Source organism: Artibeus jamaicensis, unplaced genomic scaffold (genome assembly GCF_021234435.1).
Source record: "Artibeus jamaicensis isolate MK-2021 breed Jamaican fruit bat unplaced genomic scaffold, CSHL_Jam_final contig_387, whole genome shotgun sequence".
Taxonomy (NCBI): domain Eukaryota; kingdom Metazoa; phylum Chordata; class Mammalia; order Chiroptera; family Phyllostomidae; genus Artibeus; species Artibeus jamaicensis.
Window position 1 is genome coordinate 43112227 of NW_026521812.1, and position 17141 is coordinate 43129367.

A 17141-nucleotide genomic window follows, 5' to 3' on the forward strand; every position below is an offset into this window, starting at 1 on the left:
AAGACAAAATGTTTTATTGTTTTTTAGCATGAGTTAATACATTTAATTTGGAGATTTCCTTGTGGATATTGTCCTTAAAGCAGACTCATTTTCCCCATTACCTCTGAGAGAGAGAGATCTTATCTTTACAAGTTTACAGATCTATGGGCAAAGTTTGAAAGCCAGTTTTCAGGAATTGTGTCCCTAAATTTCTTCTCTCAAGATCCCATTAACTCAGAGACTTGAAAAACAATTTTGACATTGCGATTAGAAAGCACAAATGTTTTCTACAATTTTCAAAGGAAATACTATAATTTAAAGAAATGCTGTTCATTATTTAATGAAACTTATCTTGAAGTTTATAAGCATTAATTGGTATGTATGTTTTTTAGGTTCTATTTTTATAAATTAGTACCTTGAAAATATTTTAATATATGGAATTAATATGGTTTATCATAATGGATATAGCAGTACATTTAGTTGTTTCAGAATTTTGTGTTGACATTGCATAAGAATTTAAAAATTTTTGAATCCTCATCCAAATGATGTTTTAAATAGTTATTTTTAATGATTGTAGCACTAAATTGTGGTCATTTGCCTGCTTTGGTATTTTGAGAGCTTATATATATATTTTTTACTTCTATTAGCACTGATTTTGTACTGAATTTATTCCTGGACCATAAGTTTTTGTGTCTTCAGTGATATCTTTTTTTCTTCCGTGCAACCTCCTCTTCTGGTTTAGAAATAGTCTGCTCCTTCTCAGTGAGGATCATCCCATTGTGGCAGTGAGCGCCCAGGTGTGGGGTCATCCACCATGACCTCTGTAAGTTCCAACACCCTATCTTGGGAGCTTTGTTCACCTGGATGTGCTCAGTGACCAGAGAACCTACATCTGAACCCTTAAGTTCAGCATTACTCTCTGCATTTTTAGCATGTGCAGTAAAAAGTCAGTATTATTTTTGGACCACCAGCCCTGAGTCTAGCCTTATTGTTTGTCCTGGGCACGTCTGCCAGCTTTACTATTGTAAGGACAGAATGGTACACATTGCTCCTTTGAAATGACATCCTTCAGATACTTGGTGGCTTTTCGGTTATGCATACCGTTGATGGCCTGGGCAATTCAGTGAGTGTTGTTAAAGAGAACACGGAGATTTGAACCTCTTGATTTACGTGATTTTGTGGGAAGAGAAGAGCATAAGTTTATGGGTCTGTTGCGATAGCTTTGAAATTGAATTTTAAAAATCTACAGGTATAAACACTGTTGTATTTTAATATCGTTAATAGGTTCTTTGCTTTCTTAGGACTTTCTAGGATTGAAGAGTTCAAAACCACTACTACACTATGAGAAACATGAAATTTAAAGATTTTTATCTTCAGCTCTCTTATGCCATGTTATTTTTTCTTCTCTATACAATTATGTTGAACTCATTTGAAATATTTTAACTTTTGGTAAGTTAGTATATCATCTCTACTGGTTATTTTCACCTAGTACCATTAAACAACCTCTGTGTTTCCTAGAAGACTGTATTGCTTTTGTATTTTCTCAAGTTCTTACTTACTATTGACTGGTGGTTAATTCATTCTCAATTTCACCATTTTTGTTAGAAGTGATGAAAGTGACTTTTCCCCCTACTCCTTGCCTCTTTAAAAATAGATAAGCTATTATTGCTTCTCAGGGGGATTTTGTGTCAAGGCAAAAGTTTAGAAATAAGGATGATGTGTCCTCTACTTGCATTTTGGTCTCTTAGACCAAGGTCACCTGGCTGACAGTCCTGGTCTCCCAGGAGAGCTTTTACTCTCCCAGTACTTTAAAAGTCACAGAAATAGGTTTCAATTGATGTTTAGTTTATTGTTCCTTTTTAAGTGCTTCTCATATTGATTTCATAGTGGCAGATTACTGATAATCTGTGATGTCTTTGCAGGACATACCAGAAATAATCCAAATGCTGGATTATTATAATCCTATGTTTTTAACATGTTTTTATCATTAACAGAAGTTGGTACTGATTTGAGACATGGGTATATAGTCTCAAATATCACCTCAGGCTTAATCAACACATGTCCTAAATTCCACATCATGAGTTTGGTGATTGTTTTAAGAAAAACTGGATTTTTAGTATGACAGACTATTTCCCCCCTCTTTCCTTTCTGCTCTCTGTTCTTTATTTCTTAGTAACTAAATTTTTTAAAATATGAACACATTAACTGAAATGTTGGGGGCAAGTTACCATAATATTCTGTCTTGGTCCCCATTTATGGATGTTTCATGTGATTAGAATATTTATTTGATTAAAATTATAGAGAAAAATTTATAAATTTTAACATTAAAAAATAAGTCCTGGGGTTAATGAAAAATATACTGTGGGAAAAGTACAACATGCATATTGGGAACTTTAGCCATATCAGGTCCAGCTGGGTTGTCTAATTTCAAAAATAAGATTGTTAAAATTATTTAAAAATGGGACTTTCTAAAATACCTAAAATTTACGTCATTATTTGCCTTTATACTTTTCAATTTTATTGGGTAGACTTGGTTCAAGAACATGTAGTATACTTTAGCCTTGTTTATGACGTAGTAAAAAGAGCACAAGATTTGGAAGAGGGTTATGCTTGAGTTGCTTTTCCATCCCTTACTAACTGTGTGATCAGGACAACATTCTTCACCTTTCTGAGCTTCAATAGGGAGGAAAATTGTTAAATTGAGGATTAGATTTAAAATACCAGTGTCACATTTACATACCATACTAATGTTTGTAATTACGTAAAGACATGAATAACTAACGTGTTCAAGTACTTTGTCTTTTCTTTGTGACTATGGTTATTATTAGTGTGATGAGTGTCCATTGTGTAAGTTCCAATGGTTTGGTACATTGGATATGTTGTATGTGAACTTCAGGATCTTAGGAGGAAACTAGGCCTGCCATGAATGATTGTTAGAGAGCACTTGACAGTGAATGACGAGGCAGTGCTGGTGTAGTTTAATTTCTATTTGCACGTCCTTTTTTAAGTATATTTTACTGATTATGCTGTTACCGTTGTCCCAATTCTTTTTCTCCCCTTTATCTTCCCTTTGTCCTGCACCACCCCCCACCCTCCAGCATTCCCCCCACCACCTCGCTTCATGTGCATGGGTTTGTACATGTAAGTTCTTCCGCTTTTCTGTTTCCTATACTATTCTTAAGCTCCCCCTATTTTATTCCTACCAATTGTGCTTCTTACTCCCTGTATCTCTCCCTACTACATTCTATCTTTCCCCTCCCCACAATAACCCTCCATGTGACCTCCATTTCTCTGATTATGTTCCTGTTCTAGTTTGCTTAGTTTTTGTTTGTTTGTTTTTTATATTCAGTTGTTGATAGTTGTGAGTTTGTTTTCATTTTACTGTTCATAGTTTTTTATCTTCTTTTTTATAGGTAAGTCCCTTTAAAATTTCATATAATAAGGACTTGGTGATGATGAACTCCTTTAACTTGACCTTATCTGGAAATCTGCCCTTCTGCTCTAAATGATAGCTTTGCATGTCCTTTTTGATAGATCATATCATAGTCATTTACCCTATTGACACCTTTAATTAACACTTAAACATTTCTTTCTCTCTGCCAGGAGTTGCATCTACATCATAACATTAATTTATCTCTGAGTATAAAAATAATACTTGGAAAATAAGAAAGCACATAGAAGAAAATGTATAAAACAGGTTATTTCCCTCTAATAGAAATATCCATTTATATGTATTATATTGCCTTCTAACCTTTTTTTCTCATTATATAACTGTTTTGCTTATCATGACATATGGGTATTTTCCCATGTTTATCTTTACTACCTTTCTTGTTCAAGTTTTAGAGTATATATATAATAAAATAGCTGCCTAAGAATAAAACTACCTCTTGCAGAGAAATGTAAATACTCTTAAGTATTAAAATACTTCTCAAACGAAAGAGCTAACATACAGGGGAAACAAGCGTTGGCAGGTTCAGTTACTTGTGGTTTGCTTGGAGAGGAGGATGACTTGTGGTCCTGAGCTATCAGCGTGGTGACTGGGCAGAGCACAGGCTTTGCACTGGGGCTGAGTTGAGTGAATCCTGGTTCCCTCACCTATTAATTGTGTGATGTTGGACAATAACTTTACTTCTTCGAACTTTGGTTTCCTCATCTTTAAAGTGTTGTGAATAATGCCTGCCATTTAGGGCTACTATCTTTTTAGAGACAATGGTTATAAATAAAGTATCTGGCCCATGGCCTGAACATGTTAGGCAGGGGGTAAACAATAGAAGAAGCCTAAGACACAAAATTTAAGCATACATTATGAAGAGCATGGTACATGTTAAATTAAAATACCTCTGTTCTTTTTTTTTTTAAGATTTTATTTATTTTTTTAGAGAAGACAAGGGAGAGAGAAAGAAAGGGAGAGAAACATCAGTGTGTGTTTGCCTCTTGAGTGCCCCCTGCTGGGGATTTGGCCCACAATCCAGGTATATGCCTGACTGGGAATCAAACCAGCGACCCTTTGGTTCACAGGCAGGCACTCAATCCACTGAGCCACACGAGCCAGAGAACAATACCTCCATTCTAAAAATATTTATTTGTATAATTCACTGTTTCCCTTTTCACTTGTAAAAATGTATGACTTCCACAGGAGGAGTAGAAAATGATGAAAAAGTGATGCTGCCTCAGAGATGATCTCTATGCTGGCAGAGTCCTTAACTATGAGCCGTAGCAAGCCCCTGTCCGGGTTGCTGTGATCACTTCAGTCTTGGGACACACTCACTGAAGGGATGTGGAGGATTCACAGATGAGTTCGCAATCCAAGGCAGTGTCACGTGACCTTTGCTGCAAGTGATCCAGTTCAGGGAAAGCAAAAACCTTTTCTGTGCACTTACAAAAGAAAACATCAGAATGAAAATAGCTTTCATGATCCCTGTTGTGGGTGGTGGGGTAGAGGATATAAATTCTGAAATCTTCAATTGCTTATTGAACATACAAGTATAAGTGAAAAGTTGGTATTTATTTTAGCCAGTAACAAGGTAAATCCTGGGTGTATCTGAGGAAGAACAGCAGTAATCTAATTCTTATTTCCACATTAGACTGCCACGTTAAAGGAATCCACAGGTTCTGGTTGCTCGTGTCTGATCTCGGATGAGTCAGAGATACAGACACAGCTCAAATAGGAGCACAAGCAGGGTGGTGATAAGTGTTGTAAGGGACCCAAGTATGGTATTTAGCAAGTGGTTCATTCTTATGATGGAAACAGGAAGATATCTCCAAGAAAATGATAAGTAAGTGGATCTTGTAGGATGAACAGAAGTTAACTGGGAAGGCTGACAGCCTTCCAGGCCCAGAAAACGGTGTGACAAATCATAGGGTGTGTGGCGTGTAGCACAGGTCAGAAAACGGAAAGTAGCTGTGGTTAGCCAGGGGCACAGGAAGGTGCTGGGTGGATGAGCCTAGAGCCACTACACTGGTACCACATTTGACTTTTACCAGAGGTGGCAAGATTTTTATTTCCATTCCAGAGAAACATCGAGAATGTTATATTGATATAAGTAGTAAAAGCAGAAAGTAACAGCTAAGCAATTTAAAATAATTTGTAAAACACCGAAGACATGACAAGTATGCTCGCTAAAACAGACCATTTTTTAGGAAGGTGGATGGTGTCATATTCCAGCCCAACTAGAAGGCAAATGCTTCGAACAAGAGTTAACTCTGAACCCAGCATCAGAAATGTATCAGTTTAATAGGTAACCCGTAGAACATAGCTAAATGATATGCTGTGACTTGCCATCTAGAGGGTTAAAATCCATTATGCTCTCAACCACTGACACTCCCTAAACCTTCAGAATTCACCACTGACTTTTCAGAGAGAAGTTTATAGAAAGACAAATATATACATGCACTTCTCCTTAAAAATCAGGACAGTGGTAAGAGACTTTGATGAGCACACAGGCAGGAAGTACTCAAGTACTGTAAATAGAAGAGTTGATAGCATAAAATTCATGCTATTATTATGTTTTCTCATAATGATTTCCTGATTTTTCCCCCTTCTTTAAGCACAGGGGGGAAGTCAAGAAATCAGGATCAGACCCAGCCCTATCATTTTCTAAACATACGCCTCATCTCAGGTCCGTTTCCTAAAGGATTTTCAACGACCGACTCTGCAAGATGAAGGGAGCCTCCTGCCAACCCTCCTCTATCTGAGAACAGCTTTGCTTTTATTTGAGTTGCTAATAACATCAGCTTTTACAAGAGTTTCAGCAAAAGAATTTGATCACTTTTTGAAAGTCTGAAAATCACTGAACTGGATGTTCCAAAGGGCATATCCAGCTCAGAAACAAGCTCCACATGTGTGGAACGGGGATAACAACATAGATCCATTTCATACATATGAGGTCAATCAAGATACACACGTAGAACAGAGCACAAAACATAGGAAGCATCGCCGCGTCAGCTATTATCCTCCCCAACTCCACACTGCTCTCTCATAAGTAAGACTGCATTTCATGACTCTTAAACTTTGAGTATAAAATGTCGACCTGAAAAAAAATGCCTAATTCATCTGTTTTATACCAAAAACACTATAAAGTGTCTTGGACATTTACTCTGTGAAAACATCCCATAACCATTTTCTTTTTCTTTTTTTGTTCATTGCTTTTTCCTCTCACAAATGGAAGTTTTCTTCTACATCAGACCTTTGAAATAATTATCACCAGATGCAATGATGACATTGCACATATCTATGTGTTTCAGGCTTGCCAGCTCCTGGGAAAGTGACATCAGCGTCCACTCTTTAACCCTGCCCTCCGCAACCTGCTTGGAGCTGCTGTTGATATTATCAAGGAATACTGCCATGTTGCCTCCCTCCCTCCGCTCCATGAATTCCTTTCAGGTAAGGGATTGCTCCTTTACCCGTGTGATATCTCAGTTTTACTTGTAATTGTCTCCTAAGGAGCCTGACTTTCACAGGAGGTAGTCCATGGAAACCCACATTTTCACATAAAATAATAATAAGCATAACGCATGTACTGTCTTGTCTATCCCTTTTTGAATAAAGGAACAGATAGAGGCTCAAAATCAACTAGATCATTGTCTAGTAGTGACAGAATCCATATCTAACTCCAGGGTTTGTTCTCTGAATCTTCATCTTTTCTGTCTCTGAGAGAAAAGGCAAGAACATTTGGCAGAGACACCGTGAATGCCACTTCCTTTTCCCCAGATTTGCCCCAGAACAAGGATTTTCAGCTTGCGGTGACAGTACCCTACTCACTCTCAGCACCTGTTCCCTCTCTCCCTGGTCCCTCCCTCGTCACTTTCCCACTGTCCTGAATATTTATTAGTGCTCCTGGTAAAGAACAGAGCAGGACGAACAGAACAGCAAATATGGACTGACCAGCAAGACGACTCACTTTCTGGCAGGCAGCTGATTGCCGCTGAGGAGGCAAATGAGAATTACAATGTTAATTAATCACCTAAGTTGTGACCCAATAGCTACTGAGTGTGATTGAATACATCTATGACAACAGAAACATATTCACAAGCCTTCTGCAGCTGGTGAGAAGGCCATGCGCCTCCTTGAGAAGTAAGTCAGCGTAGGTTGGTTCTGCTTCTGAGGGATTGCTGATGTATCCTAATATAATTTCAGGATCAGCATAAATTGCTCGGTGAATCTCTGTGTTAAAACAAGATGTAGACTTTCCTATGTATTATAGCTCAGTAAATTGATTAAAAAATAACTGGTCTGATGTAATTTGCATCTATGTTCTCATGGTAATATGTTGCATTGATTATCTCTGTGATTTTCCTCCTGATAAAAGTCCAGACTTCATTGGTCGTGGTGTACCTGTGTGTGTTTATCATTCATTACTCAGTTATCAACTTTAATCCTGGACTCAAGAGGCCTTAGAGAATAAATACCTTATCATTTCATAGGAGAGGAAACTGAGACCCAGAGAGATGGAGTGGGCTGGCCAGGCACCACCCAGCGTGTTAGAGACAGAGCTGGACTCACCAGGCTAAGGCCCGGGCAACTGCATCTGCCCCTAAATGCAGGACTTGCTGAAGTCTTGGGGGTGGGGCAGCAGGGCAGTGTCAGTGGTACCCCTTATTCTGTAGTCATTTATAGTTACTTTGTTTATTTGTATACTGCCCTGAACCAGGAATGATTTAAAATTCTTTTAAGTTTTGCTCTTTGTATTGATCATTGGATAACACATAAGTTTGTATATATCCACAAACTTTTATGGAGGGAGATAAGAAACTTAACAATGGTTACCTTTGGGGAGTGAGGCTGGTAGACAACTGTTTTTTATTTCACTCCCTCATGTCCTGTGTGAAATTTTCATGTGATGAGTGAGTGGGGAGCAAGAGAGATGAATCCGACTTCAAGAATTTTACACAACATATTTGGGGAAGATGGGACAATTATCTGTGTATAATATAAATTGAGAATAATTATATTATGAAGTAGCCTCAATGCCAGTCTTAAAATGATTAAAGGTGAAGAGTAATCTGAACTGAACTGCATGTGAGGGATTTGAGAGGAGCCCAGTCTGGGCTTCTTCTCCATGAGACCGGCAGGTGGTCCTGCACCCTTCAAGAGTCTCGGCTTGGGCTCTGTAAACATGGGCATGAAGGCCTGGCCTGCGCTTGGTGGCACTGGCGTTCTCTCCTAGCACCTTTACTCACAGGAGCTTTGAGAGCTGTCAGGATGTTAATTACCGAATGACCCTCTCTGTCAGTGGTTGTGCTTCCTCTGGTCTCACTCCATTTGCTCAATGTTATCGTCAGGAGCGCATACACTTTCCAACTTCAGAGGTATAGAGAACTTGTCACCATTTCATGAACAGTGTCTGCCTAAGAGATTTTTCCCTGTTGCTGGCCTTGGAAAGATGCATTCTTCTCATGAATATACCAGAAATCAACTTCCCAATGCAGGCCTTCACTCCAAAATAAAGGATTAGTGAAAAGGGGAAGTTGTCTGTCAAATTAGAAAGAGATGCTCTGCTACTTCACCTTTAATGCCTCCTTAATCATTTATTAAAATAGCAAGGAATGGGGCTGCTCATCTGCCTGTACTTGGGATTTATTTTTTCACCTGGGGACTCACTTGAATGTAGTTTTTTCAAGTGCTATATTGGCAAGAGCTGTAAAATAATGGAATGGCATTTGTCAGAGAACCACCCTTACATTTCCAGTTCTGTTGTAATCCAGGCTAAGTTACTATGAGCAATCTTTTTTTGTAAAAATGTGATTTTCAGTTTTTGAGGATTCAAACAGCACTCCTGCCTGAGCCCTTATCACTGCCAAATCCCCAAAAGAGAGGTTTATCTTATTAATTGGAGCTATCAACATATATGAAATTCTAACTTCTTAAATTACTATGTAACACTTCCCTCAGACCAGTAGGGACATCTTTGGGTGGCTTTGTTATAATTTTAACTTGTACTCTGTTACAGTACCTTAATATCCCTTGTGTGATTGTGAGCAAGCAGAATGTGGGATTTGGTTAAGAATCACTGATGTAATTGCTAAACACCTACTGTAGATGTTGTTGTTGCAGCCCCAGGAAGAAGGGTGGACTTACCCTGTCACTCTCTGCTTAAACTTCTATGACTTTTAATTGCAGTGAAAATAAAATCCAAGCACCTTAACCTGGCCAGCCAAGCCCGGCAACATCTGTCCCTGCCTCACCTTTTGGCCTCTTCTCCTGCTTTCTCCCTCACACTCTGTTCCAGCCACACTGGCCTCGTTTCCTGCTGCCTATCACAACAAGCTGGTTCTGGCCACAGAGACTGTGCACTGGCTGTTTTCTTTGCTACCAAGAAATATTCGGGGGCCAGATCTTTGCATGTCTGGGTGCATCTTTTCTTTCAGGTCTCAGCTCAGGAGTCCCCTCCTCTAAGAGACCTAACCTGACCCTCCTCATCAAATGTTTCACTCCCCATCAGCATATTCTATAATCTCATTTTCTCATAGCACTTTTCACTGTTTAAAAGCATCTTGTTCATTTGTTTGTCCGTTTTTCTCTACTGCAATGTGTGTTAAATAAAAAGAGGGGGAATGTATGTTTTTGTTCGGTACTGTATCAACAGAACCTGGAAGTAGGAAGCTTAATAAATATGAGATGACTGGCTTATAAATGGGTGGGTGAATGGACACAGAAATAGAACGCAAATTGGCATAGCCATTTGACATTCTAACAAATGGGAATTATTCCAAAAACTGAGCTACAGAGAAACAGAGGTGTGAACACTCAAAGGCAGAAGCAAAGCTTTTCTCTCCCGAGAAAGGGTGGACTCAACAGGTAAGGTTCAGATTCGAGAGATGTGGACAGGATTTTGAGCACAGATGGGTATTTGCATTGTAATTAGAGCCTGGGGCTTTGTATAAATGAGAAAGACTGGAAGTGTTCAGACTTTATAAAGAGCTGGCAAGAGTCAAGAGAAGCAGGGTGACTAGTGTACAGGACCGGGCTCCCTCTGGGCACTGGAGACCGCAGAAGGCGAGACAGGAGTGATGTCCAAGCTTTGGTGCCAGAAACCATGTTGGGGTGAATGGGAGGTCCTCGCAAATGGGGGTGCATGCGGCCTGCTGCCGTCCCGACTGCTGCCAGTCTGATTCTACTCCGAGTGCTTCAGAACCCTGGAGTCGGGTGGCAGAAGGCCATTTCCATATTCATCTTGCTGGGCAGCAACCAGCTTCTTAACTGAAAGCTGGCAGTAGCAACTTTAAATATGGATGGTGTCTAGAATGTAGAGCCTCAAGAGCAACTCGGTTGGGACCAGGACTGGGCAGGGCTGCTGGTTTTAATTGCTGTGCCTTTTCCTTAGAATCCTAGACTACTGTAGCTGGAGAGACCAGTTAGTCTAAGGACCTCAGTGTCCTAGATAAGGAAGGGATCCTTGAAGGGTAAGCCGATATTGGAGACTGTAACTTTGATTCCTGTGCTACGCTTTGTGTGCTGCACAGGATGCTGACTTCTCTTCAGTATAAAGGAACTTTTTTTCTATACCAGCACTTCTGTAGTCCATGGGACACGAGTTTCTTAGGTTATAAATAGGTGTTATAGAAACAACTAGTATTTAATCATTATTAATGATGTAAATTATAAAGGCTAATATTTATTCAGTGCTTTCTGTTACCCAGGCACTGTTGTCAATGATTTGCACTTATTAGCTCATTTCATTTTCATGGAAAAAAAATACCGTGAGGAAGGTATATTATTATTCCCATTTCACTGGTGCAGAAATGAGCCAGAGAGAGTAACTTGCCTGTGCTCACACAACTAGTGAGTGGAGGCGCACAAGGTACAGAGCCTGGCTCTAGAATCCCTTAATCTTAACCTCCAGGTAAAATTGCCTTTTAAAATAAATTCAGTTAAACTAAGCTAGATTTTTTTAACCTGCAGGACTTTTTAGGGCCTTTCATGTATGTGTAAGGAGCAATGTGACCTTCTTAGTTGAAGAATATAATAAATATTCTTTCCCAATTGTCCTTGATAATAGGAGGGCTTTTTCTAGGGACGTTTAATGGGACTGATGCTCTGACAACACAGATGGGGAGACACTGTTCTGTCCAACGGTGAAAGATGTGGGTGAAAAGGCGGAGTACTCACGTGCAGTCTTGGTGGCCGTCTTGCTTATCTGCAGCCGAAATAGTGCTGTGGATGTAACTGGTGATTGTAAAGTGTGGGGGATTTATTTATTTATCTGTCTATTCATTTATTTATTTAAGTGACTGGACAATTCTCTTTGTGGTCAGGGCCACCTTGGTCAAAATGGCACAACAGGAACAAGGTCTGCCTTGGCCGTTTCTTAGTACACAGTGAGTCGTGCTAGAGGCCCAGCAGGCCCCTAGCTGAGCGCTGCTTTTCCAGTCTGCACCTGCCTCCAGTTCTATTTCATTTGGGTCTCATCCACTCTCAACACAGTATAGTACTATGGCGAAGCTTTCCATTAATTGATTGAGTCACCTGGCTAAACTGTCTCCTAATTTAGGGCTTGACTCCCACTGAGTTCCCAAGAGGAATCTTCCTTGGAAACTTATATTCAACTAAGAGGTAAAGAGTTCCACAGCCTTGAGGCCGAGCTGAGGAAACCTTTTGTGTTTGTTCCCACACCTCACCTCATTAACTCTCGCTCCATCCAGCTGCTCCAGGCCATCCGGATTGTGTGGACAGGGTTTTCAATGGCACAGAGCCACAGAATCGAAGCTTCTTCTTTGCCACAAGTAGATCGCTGCATTCTATCATAATTTTAAATGTTTTCATAGACATTGTATTTTCTTTTAAATCCTCACAACACCCCCTGTTTTAAAAGTGTGCAAAGTAAGTATTGTAGGCAAGTTCATACAACTACCCAAATGCAGGGCCGTGTTTCCAACCTGGTTTTCTGGTTCTGAGCCTGTTGTTTGTTCCATCTCAGGATGGTTATAGCAAAGAAAATACCGAATGGTCCTATTTAACAGTCCTGGGTCTTACACATATTACTTTTACCATAAGGCAGCAACAGTACCTATTTTATTAATATCATCCTTTAAAGAACCACTACCTTCAACCATGGGAACAGTGTGAGTAACATTCTCCAGCTTTATACATTCTGGCAAAGAAGCTGACTTTTATCAGATTACAGTTTTATATATATGCTGTGTGATTGAATAATATGGTTGGAAGTATTGGTAGAAAAGGAAAAACAAAGTTTTATAGAGCTTATTTATTACCATAATAGAATTGGTTAGGGGTAGTTCCTCAGCTCTAGATGGATTTGAAATCATACACTATTCAATGGGGAAGCATGAAGCAGTAAAAGCCATGTATTAACTTTCCAATTGTTCAAAAATGATTAATTTTATAAATAATCTTCCCATTCAGCTACTTTTTCATGACTTGTTAATATGTGTATCGAAAGAGAGGAAGATAATAACACATGAAAATTTGGTTTAATCATTTGGCCACTTGTTGGCATCTCAGGGGAAGGCTTTGATTGTACAGAAGTACTAAGTTGTGGTTTAAGCTTATAAAAATGTGATCCTCAGGGGGCTCCAAGAAATCAGTAGTCAGAGGCCTGCGAACTTCACGGGTCTGTAGCAACAAAGGGACTACAAAGAAGAGAAAGTGTTGTTTCTGTCTCTACGCCATATTTTCATCCTACTTTTAGACATTGCACTGCATAAATGCAGATTATATGCATGTTCATTTGTAGTTAAATTATAGCCATAATCATTTTTTAAATGATTGTAGGAAGATAGTTACTTGGAAAATACAGAAAATTATAAGGAACCTTAAAATCAGTAGGAATAAAATAAATATTGAAATTTTAGAGTAATTCTTGTTAGTGTTTTTTTATATATACTTTTTATATATACACATACACACACAGAGGAATATATTTTGGTATAAAACTGGTCTTGTTGGAGATGCTGGGACTCAGTTACTGGCAGTATTTGTTCTTTCCTCTGTTTCTAAAGATCAACTGATTGATTTATGGAGAGAGGGGAAACGGAGGGACAAAGAGGGGGGAGAAACATCGATATGTGAGAGAAATGTTAGTCAGCCACCTCTGGCACGCCCCCAACCAGGGCCCTGGCCCACAACCCAGGCTTGTGCCCTGACCTGGAATCAAATGGTGACCTTTTGATTGGCAGGATAATGCTCAACCCACTGAGCCACACTAGTCAGGGCATAACATCTTGTGTGAAGACAGTTCTTCGCTGAGACTGTTGAAGGTACTTTGAGACTTTATCTACAAAAGTCCTCCTGTTTAGGTGAGAGTGGATGGGGAGGGAGGCTGTAAGGTTGCTGCAGATGTAATCAGGAGGCGGGCAGACCTGCAGGAGATGCAGGCATTGCTAGAACTTCCACAGCGCTCATGGTGATCTATGTGTGCATTCCAGAAAGTGAAGAAGGGAGTAGTGTTGACACCCTCGGTCCCTGAGGTGTGTCGATCTCCTTTCTTCCCTCATGGGCAGAGAGAATCAGGAGATGAATGTTGCTCATAATAGGGAATCCGATCTCAAAGGTAGTGATTGATTACTGCTCTGTTTTCATCCTCCTCCAGGCAGATTTCTGAGAATTGCCTCAGCAATTTGGGTATGAAAGGATGTTGCATTCCTCATTTCTTTTTGCCCAGCAAGGCATTCGGTGGTTTGGTGAAATAAGCAGGTATCCATAGTGTAATACAGCTCTCTAGTCTGGATTTCCCTCCTTTGCCTCCTTTCTTACTGAACTTTGCTGTGTAGCCATATTCTCGAGAAACTGTGGAGGATGGGGCCAGGGAGAGAGCCAGCCCATGTTGCTGCCACATCACATCTTTCAAGAGGCAGCTCAGCCCACCCAGATTCCCCACCTCACGGCCTGTGCCTCAGACATTTCTGTTTGCCGAAGGACTGGCCCTAGAAGGAGCACTGGACAGTTCCCAACCGTGGCCTTTACTCTGAGGAGCTGCCTCTTGGTAGAGGACACTGATTGTGCTAGGGGGGCTCTAGCTTTGGCCTTATTGAGAGAAAGCAGGAATAAGAGAGCCCAGAAAGTCAATGATTCTGCGTTTTGTTTTGTTTTCCTTTGTTTGCTTGTTCCTAGTAAGTTAACTTTTCTCCCCCTGACTAAAGGAAATATATACTCACAACAGAAGATGTGGTCTGTTTTTTTATTAGTAAAGCACTACTTATTTGTACTTTTAGCCTGAAAATACAGGATCTTAAAATTAAACCAACTATTACACAGCCCAATTCTGCCCTTCAGGCGTGGTGGGGAGGGAAGGCCTGGTAGGGTCTCAGCAGCCTTTGTGATTCCAGGGCCCTCACCGTCCCTGTGTTCCGGATCTGTCACTGCAGTGGGCGTGCGGAGGACAGATGGGTTTGTCTAATTCTGCAATGACAGGAACAGGGGTGGTGCTGGTTATTAAATGTCAGTGTCCTTGGGAAGCTTATTTAAAATTCAGGTTTCTGAGTGAGAGAGCTTGAGAGAGTCTGATTCAGTAACTCCGCAGGAGAACTGGGAATCTGCATTATAGCAAACTTCCAAAATGTTTGTGATAAAGGGTTTCAAGAACCAAGGTAAGAAGCAGATGGTCATGGAATATATTCCTACTGAAGTGCAAAGTGTAAAGAAAAACATTTTTATTCTTACAAACACCTATCACTAGTTCAAATAGCTTAATTATTTTTCTCTTTTCTTCACTTTTGCTTTTTAACCTGCAATTAACATAGTCCCCAACTGTGAAGTAAACTGAACCATCATGAAATTTGTGTTTTTCCTTTTATTTTTTTCCCTATCATGACCTCTCCCTTTCACAATCAGATGCTTGGTAGAATGCAGGTCTTTGGTGCCTCTGCAAGTCATCTTTCTGCCCTTCGGCCCGAACACCTGGCATCCCAGTGTCCCCAGTGTCTCTGGGTGCAGCCCACAGAGCCTCTGTTGTTCTCACAGCAAGTCCCTTACCTTGACTTAGGACACTCAAGGTCTAGTATTGAATCTGCCTCCAACTGGACTTGTGATCCTGGCCTACTCAGGTAACCTCTGTGGGTCCCAGTTTCTTTAACCGTACACTGAGGGTGTTGGGTAAATTATGAAGTTCCTTTTAAAGTAGAACACACAGAGTCGGTCATACAGGCTGAATAATGTAACTTTATTCCTCAAAGGGACTAGGTCCTTATTTCTTTTGAGCCTCTTGAAAGTGTTTAACTGATGAAAAGCACAGGTAAAACTACCATGTTACTTAGATTTTTTTTTCTCTCCAAGAGAATGGAGTCTTACTTAGCATGGCCTGCTTCTTAGGGTCAAGAATGATGGGATGAGTTCTGTCTGGCCCTTGGCTCTTCCTGCCTGAGAAACCCAGGCCACTCCTTCAGTGTCGGGTGAGCTGTGTGTCGGAGAAGAGGAAGAGGAAGGAACTTGGAGTGTTCTCTGGACAGCTCCTGACTTCTCTGCTTCCCCCTTCCTTCTCTCCTCCTCATCAGCTCCTCCACTTCTGGTTTCACCCTTTGTTTCTGAATCTGGATAAGGGTCCACACTGAAACATTTGTGGCTTAGAAATTTTCCAGGGGGTTTGCATTTTGCATTTATTTTATTTGTAGAGATGGTTATGCTAAGAAAATTTTCTAAAAGGTGAGCTTCTGCCCTTAACTGGAACTATTGACAAGAAGACTTTGTTCTTACCCACACACTGAGCATAGCTGTGTTCAGTCAAGTGGCTTCCTGGTGGAGAGTCTTTTGCTTTCTTGAAAAGGAGGCCATATATATATATGGCCTCACTTCTCCCATGAAGGAAACTACGGTGTTGTCCACAAGAGCTTTTCTGGCCAGAGAGGGAAGGATGCCAGTCTTGAAGGGAACGATGGATTGGAAGGTAGAATTATTCTAAGCCTTCACTGAGAATCTCATGAACCCTCCTAGTAACTAATCACTTCAGCAAAGTGAGATTTAGAACAGAAAAGGTGTTGGGGAACGAGGCAAAAGAAATTATGAAGAACAAGAATGAAGTCAATTTAGCAGTATTGTCCCTTTTGGTCCTCACTCTTGTAGACCTGACATGTGACAATGTAGGGAAAAACCCTGGCATAGAGCTCGGAGGTGGGAATGGCTTTGGTTTTGGCCACTGTGCAACCATTGTGACTGGGTACAAGTCACTTACCTGCCTAAATCCCAAGTTTTTCACTCCTTAAGCTCAAAAATCCACTGATTCTGTTTTAGTATTTGAAGAATTCACAGTAGTGTGAAAGCTTGCGGGATTGTTAGCCTGGAGAAAAAGGTCAGCATCCAGTCTAAGGTCAGCAGCATCCCCATATAGATCAGCTCGTTGCTTCTTTCTAGGCTAGAAGTTGGAAACGATGGCAGCGGGGAAAGTGTTTCTGTAGCTTCAAATGGGGCTTCATGCAGTTAGCATCTGCAGTTAGCTTTCAGTGAAGTACGGCAGGTTGATCAGTCTGTAGCCTACAACAGGGCATCTGGTGCATTATTCAAAGCTGGAGTAACGGAACACAGAATAAATTGGAGTAAAGAACTGGCCAAGTAATGTTTAGGTGCCAGTGCCTTTGTTGTCTCTTTAGAGCCAAGTGTAGTTCTTTATAAATAGCAACACTTACCCACAGCCCCAGTGTTTCTGACTCTGTTCCTGCTCATCATAAATTATTTTTTCTCATTTAACTTCAGCCTGAAAATCATTGTAAAGGCA

At 40.4% G+C, this 17141-nt stretch overlaps 1 protein-coding gene across 2 annotated transcripts in view; it reads left to right on the plus strand.

Moving 5' to 3' along the window:
* The window catches only part of UBE3D (ubiquitin protein ligase E3D), a 137104-nt gene that overhangs the window by 74080 nt on the left and 45883 nt on the right, over positions 1 to 17141 (plus strand). For both annotated transcript variants that reach the window (XM_037143798.2, XM_037143799.2), the window contains exon 9: positions 6724 to 6862. In XM_037143798.2, coding sequence (XP_036999693.2) covers positions 6724 to 6862 — 139 coding nt within the window. The remainder of the gene's footprint in view (positions 1 to 6723; positions 6863 to 17141) is intronic.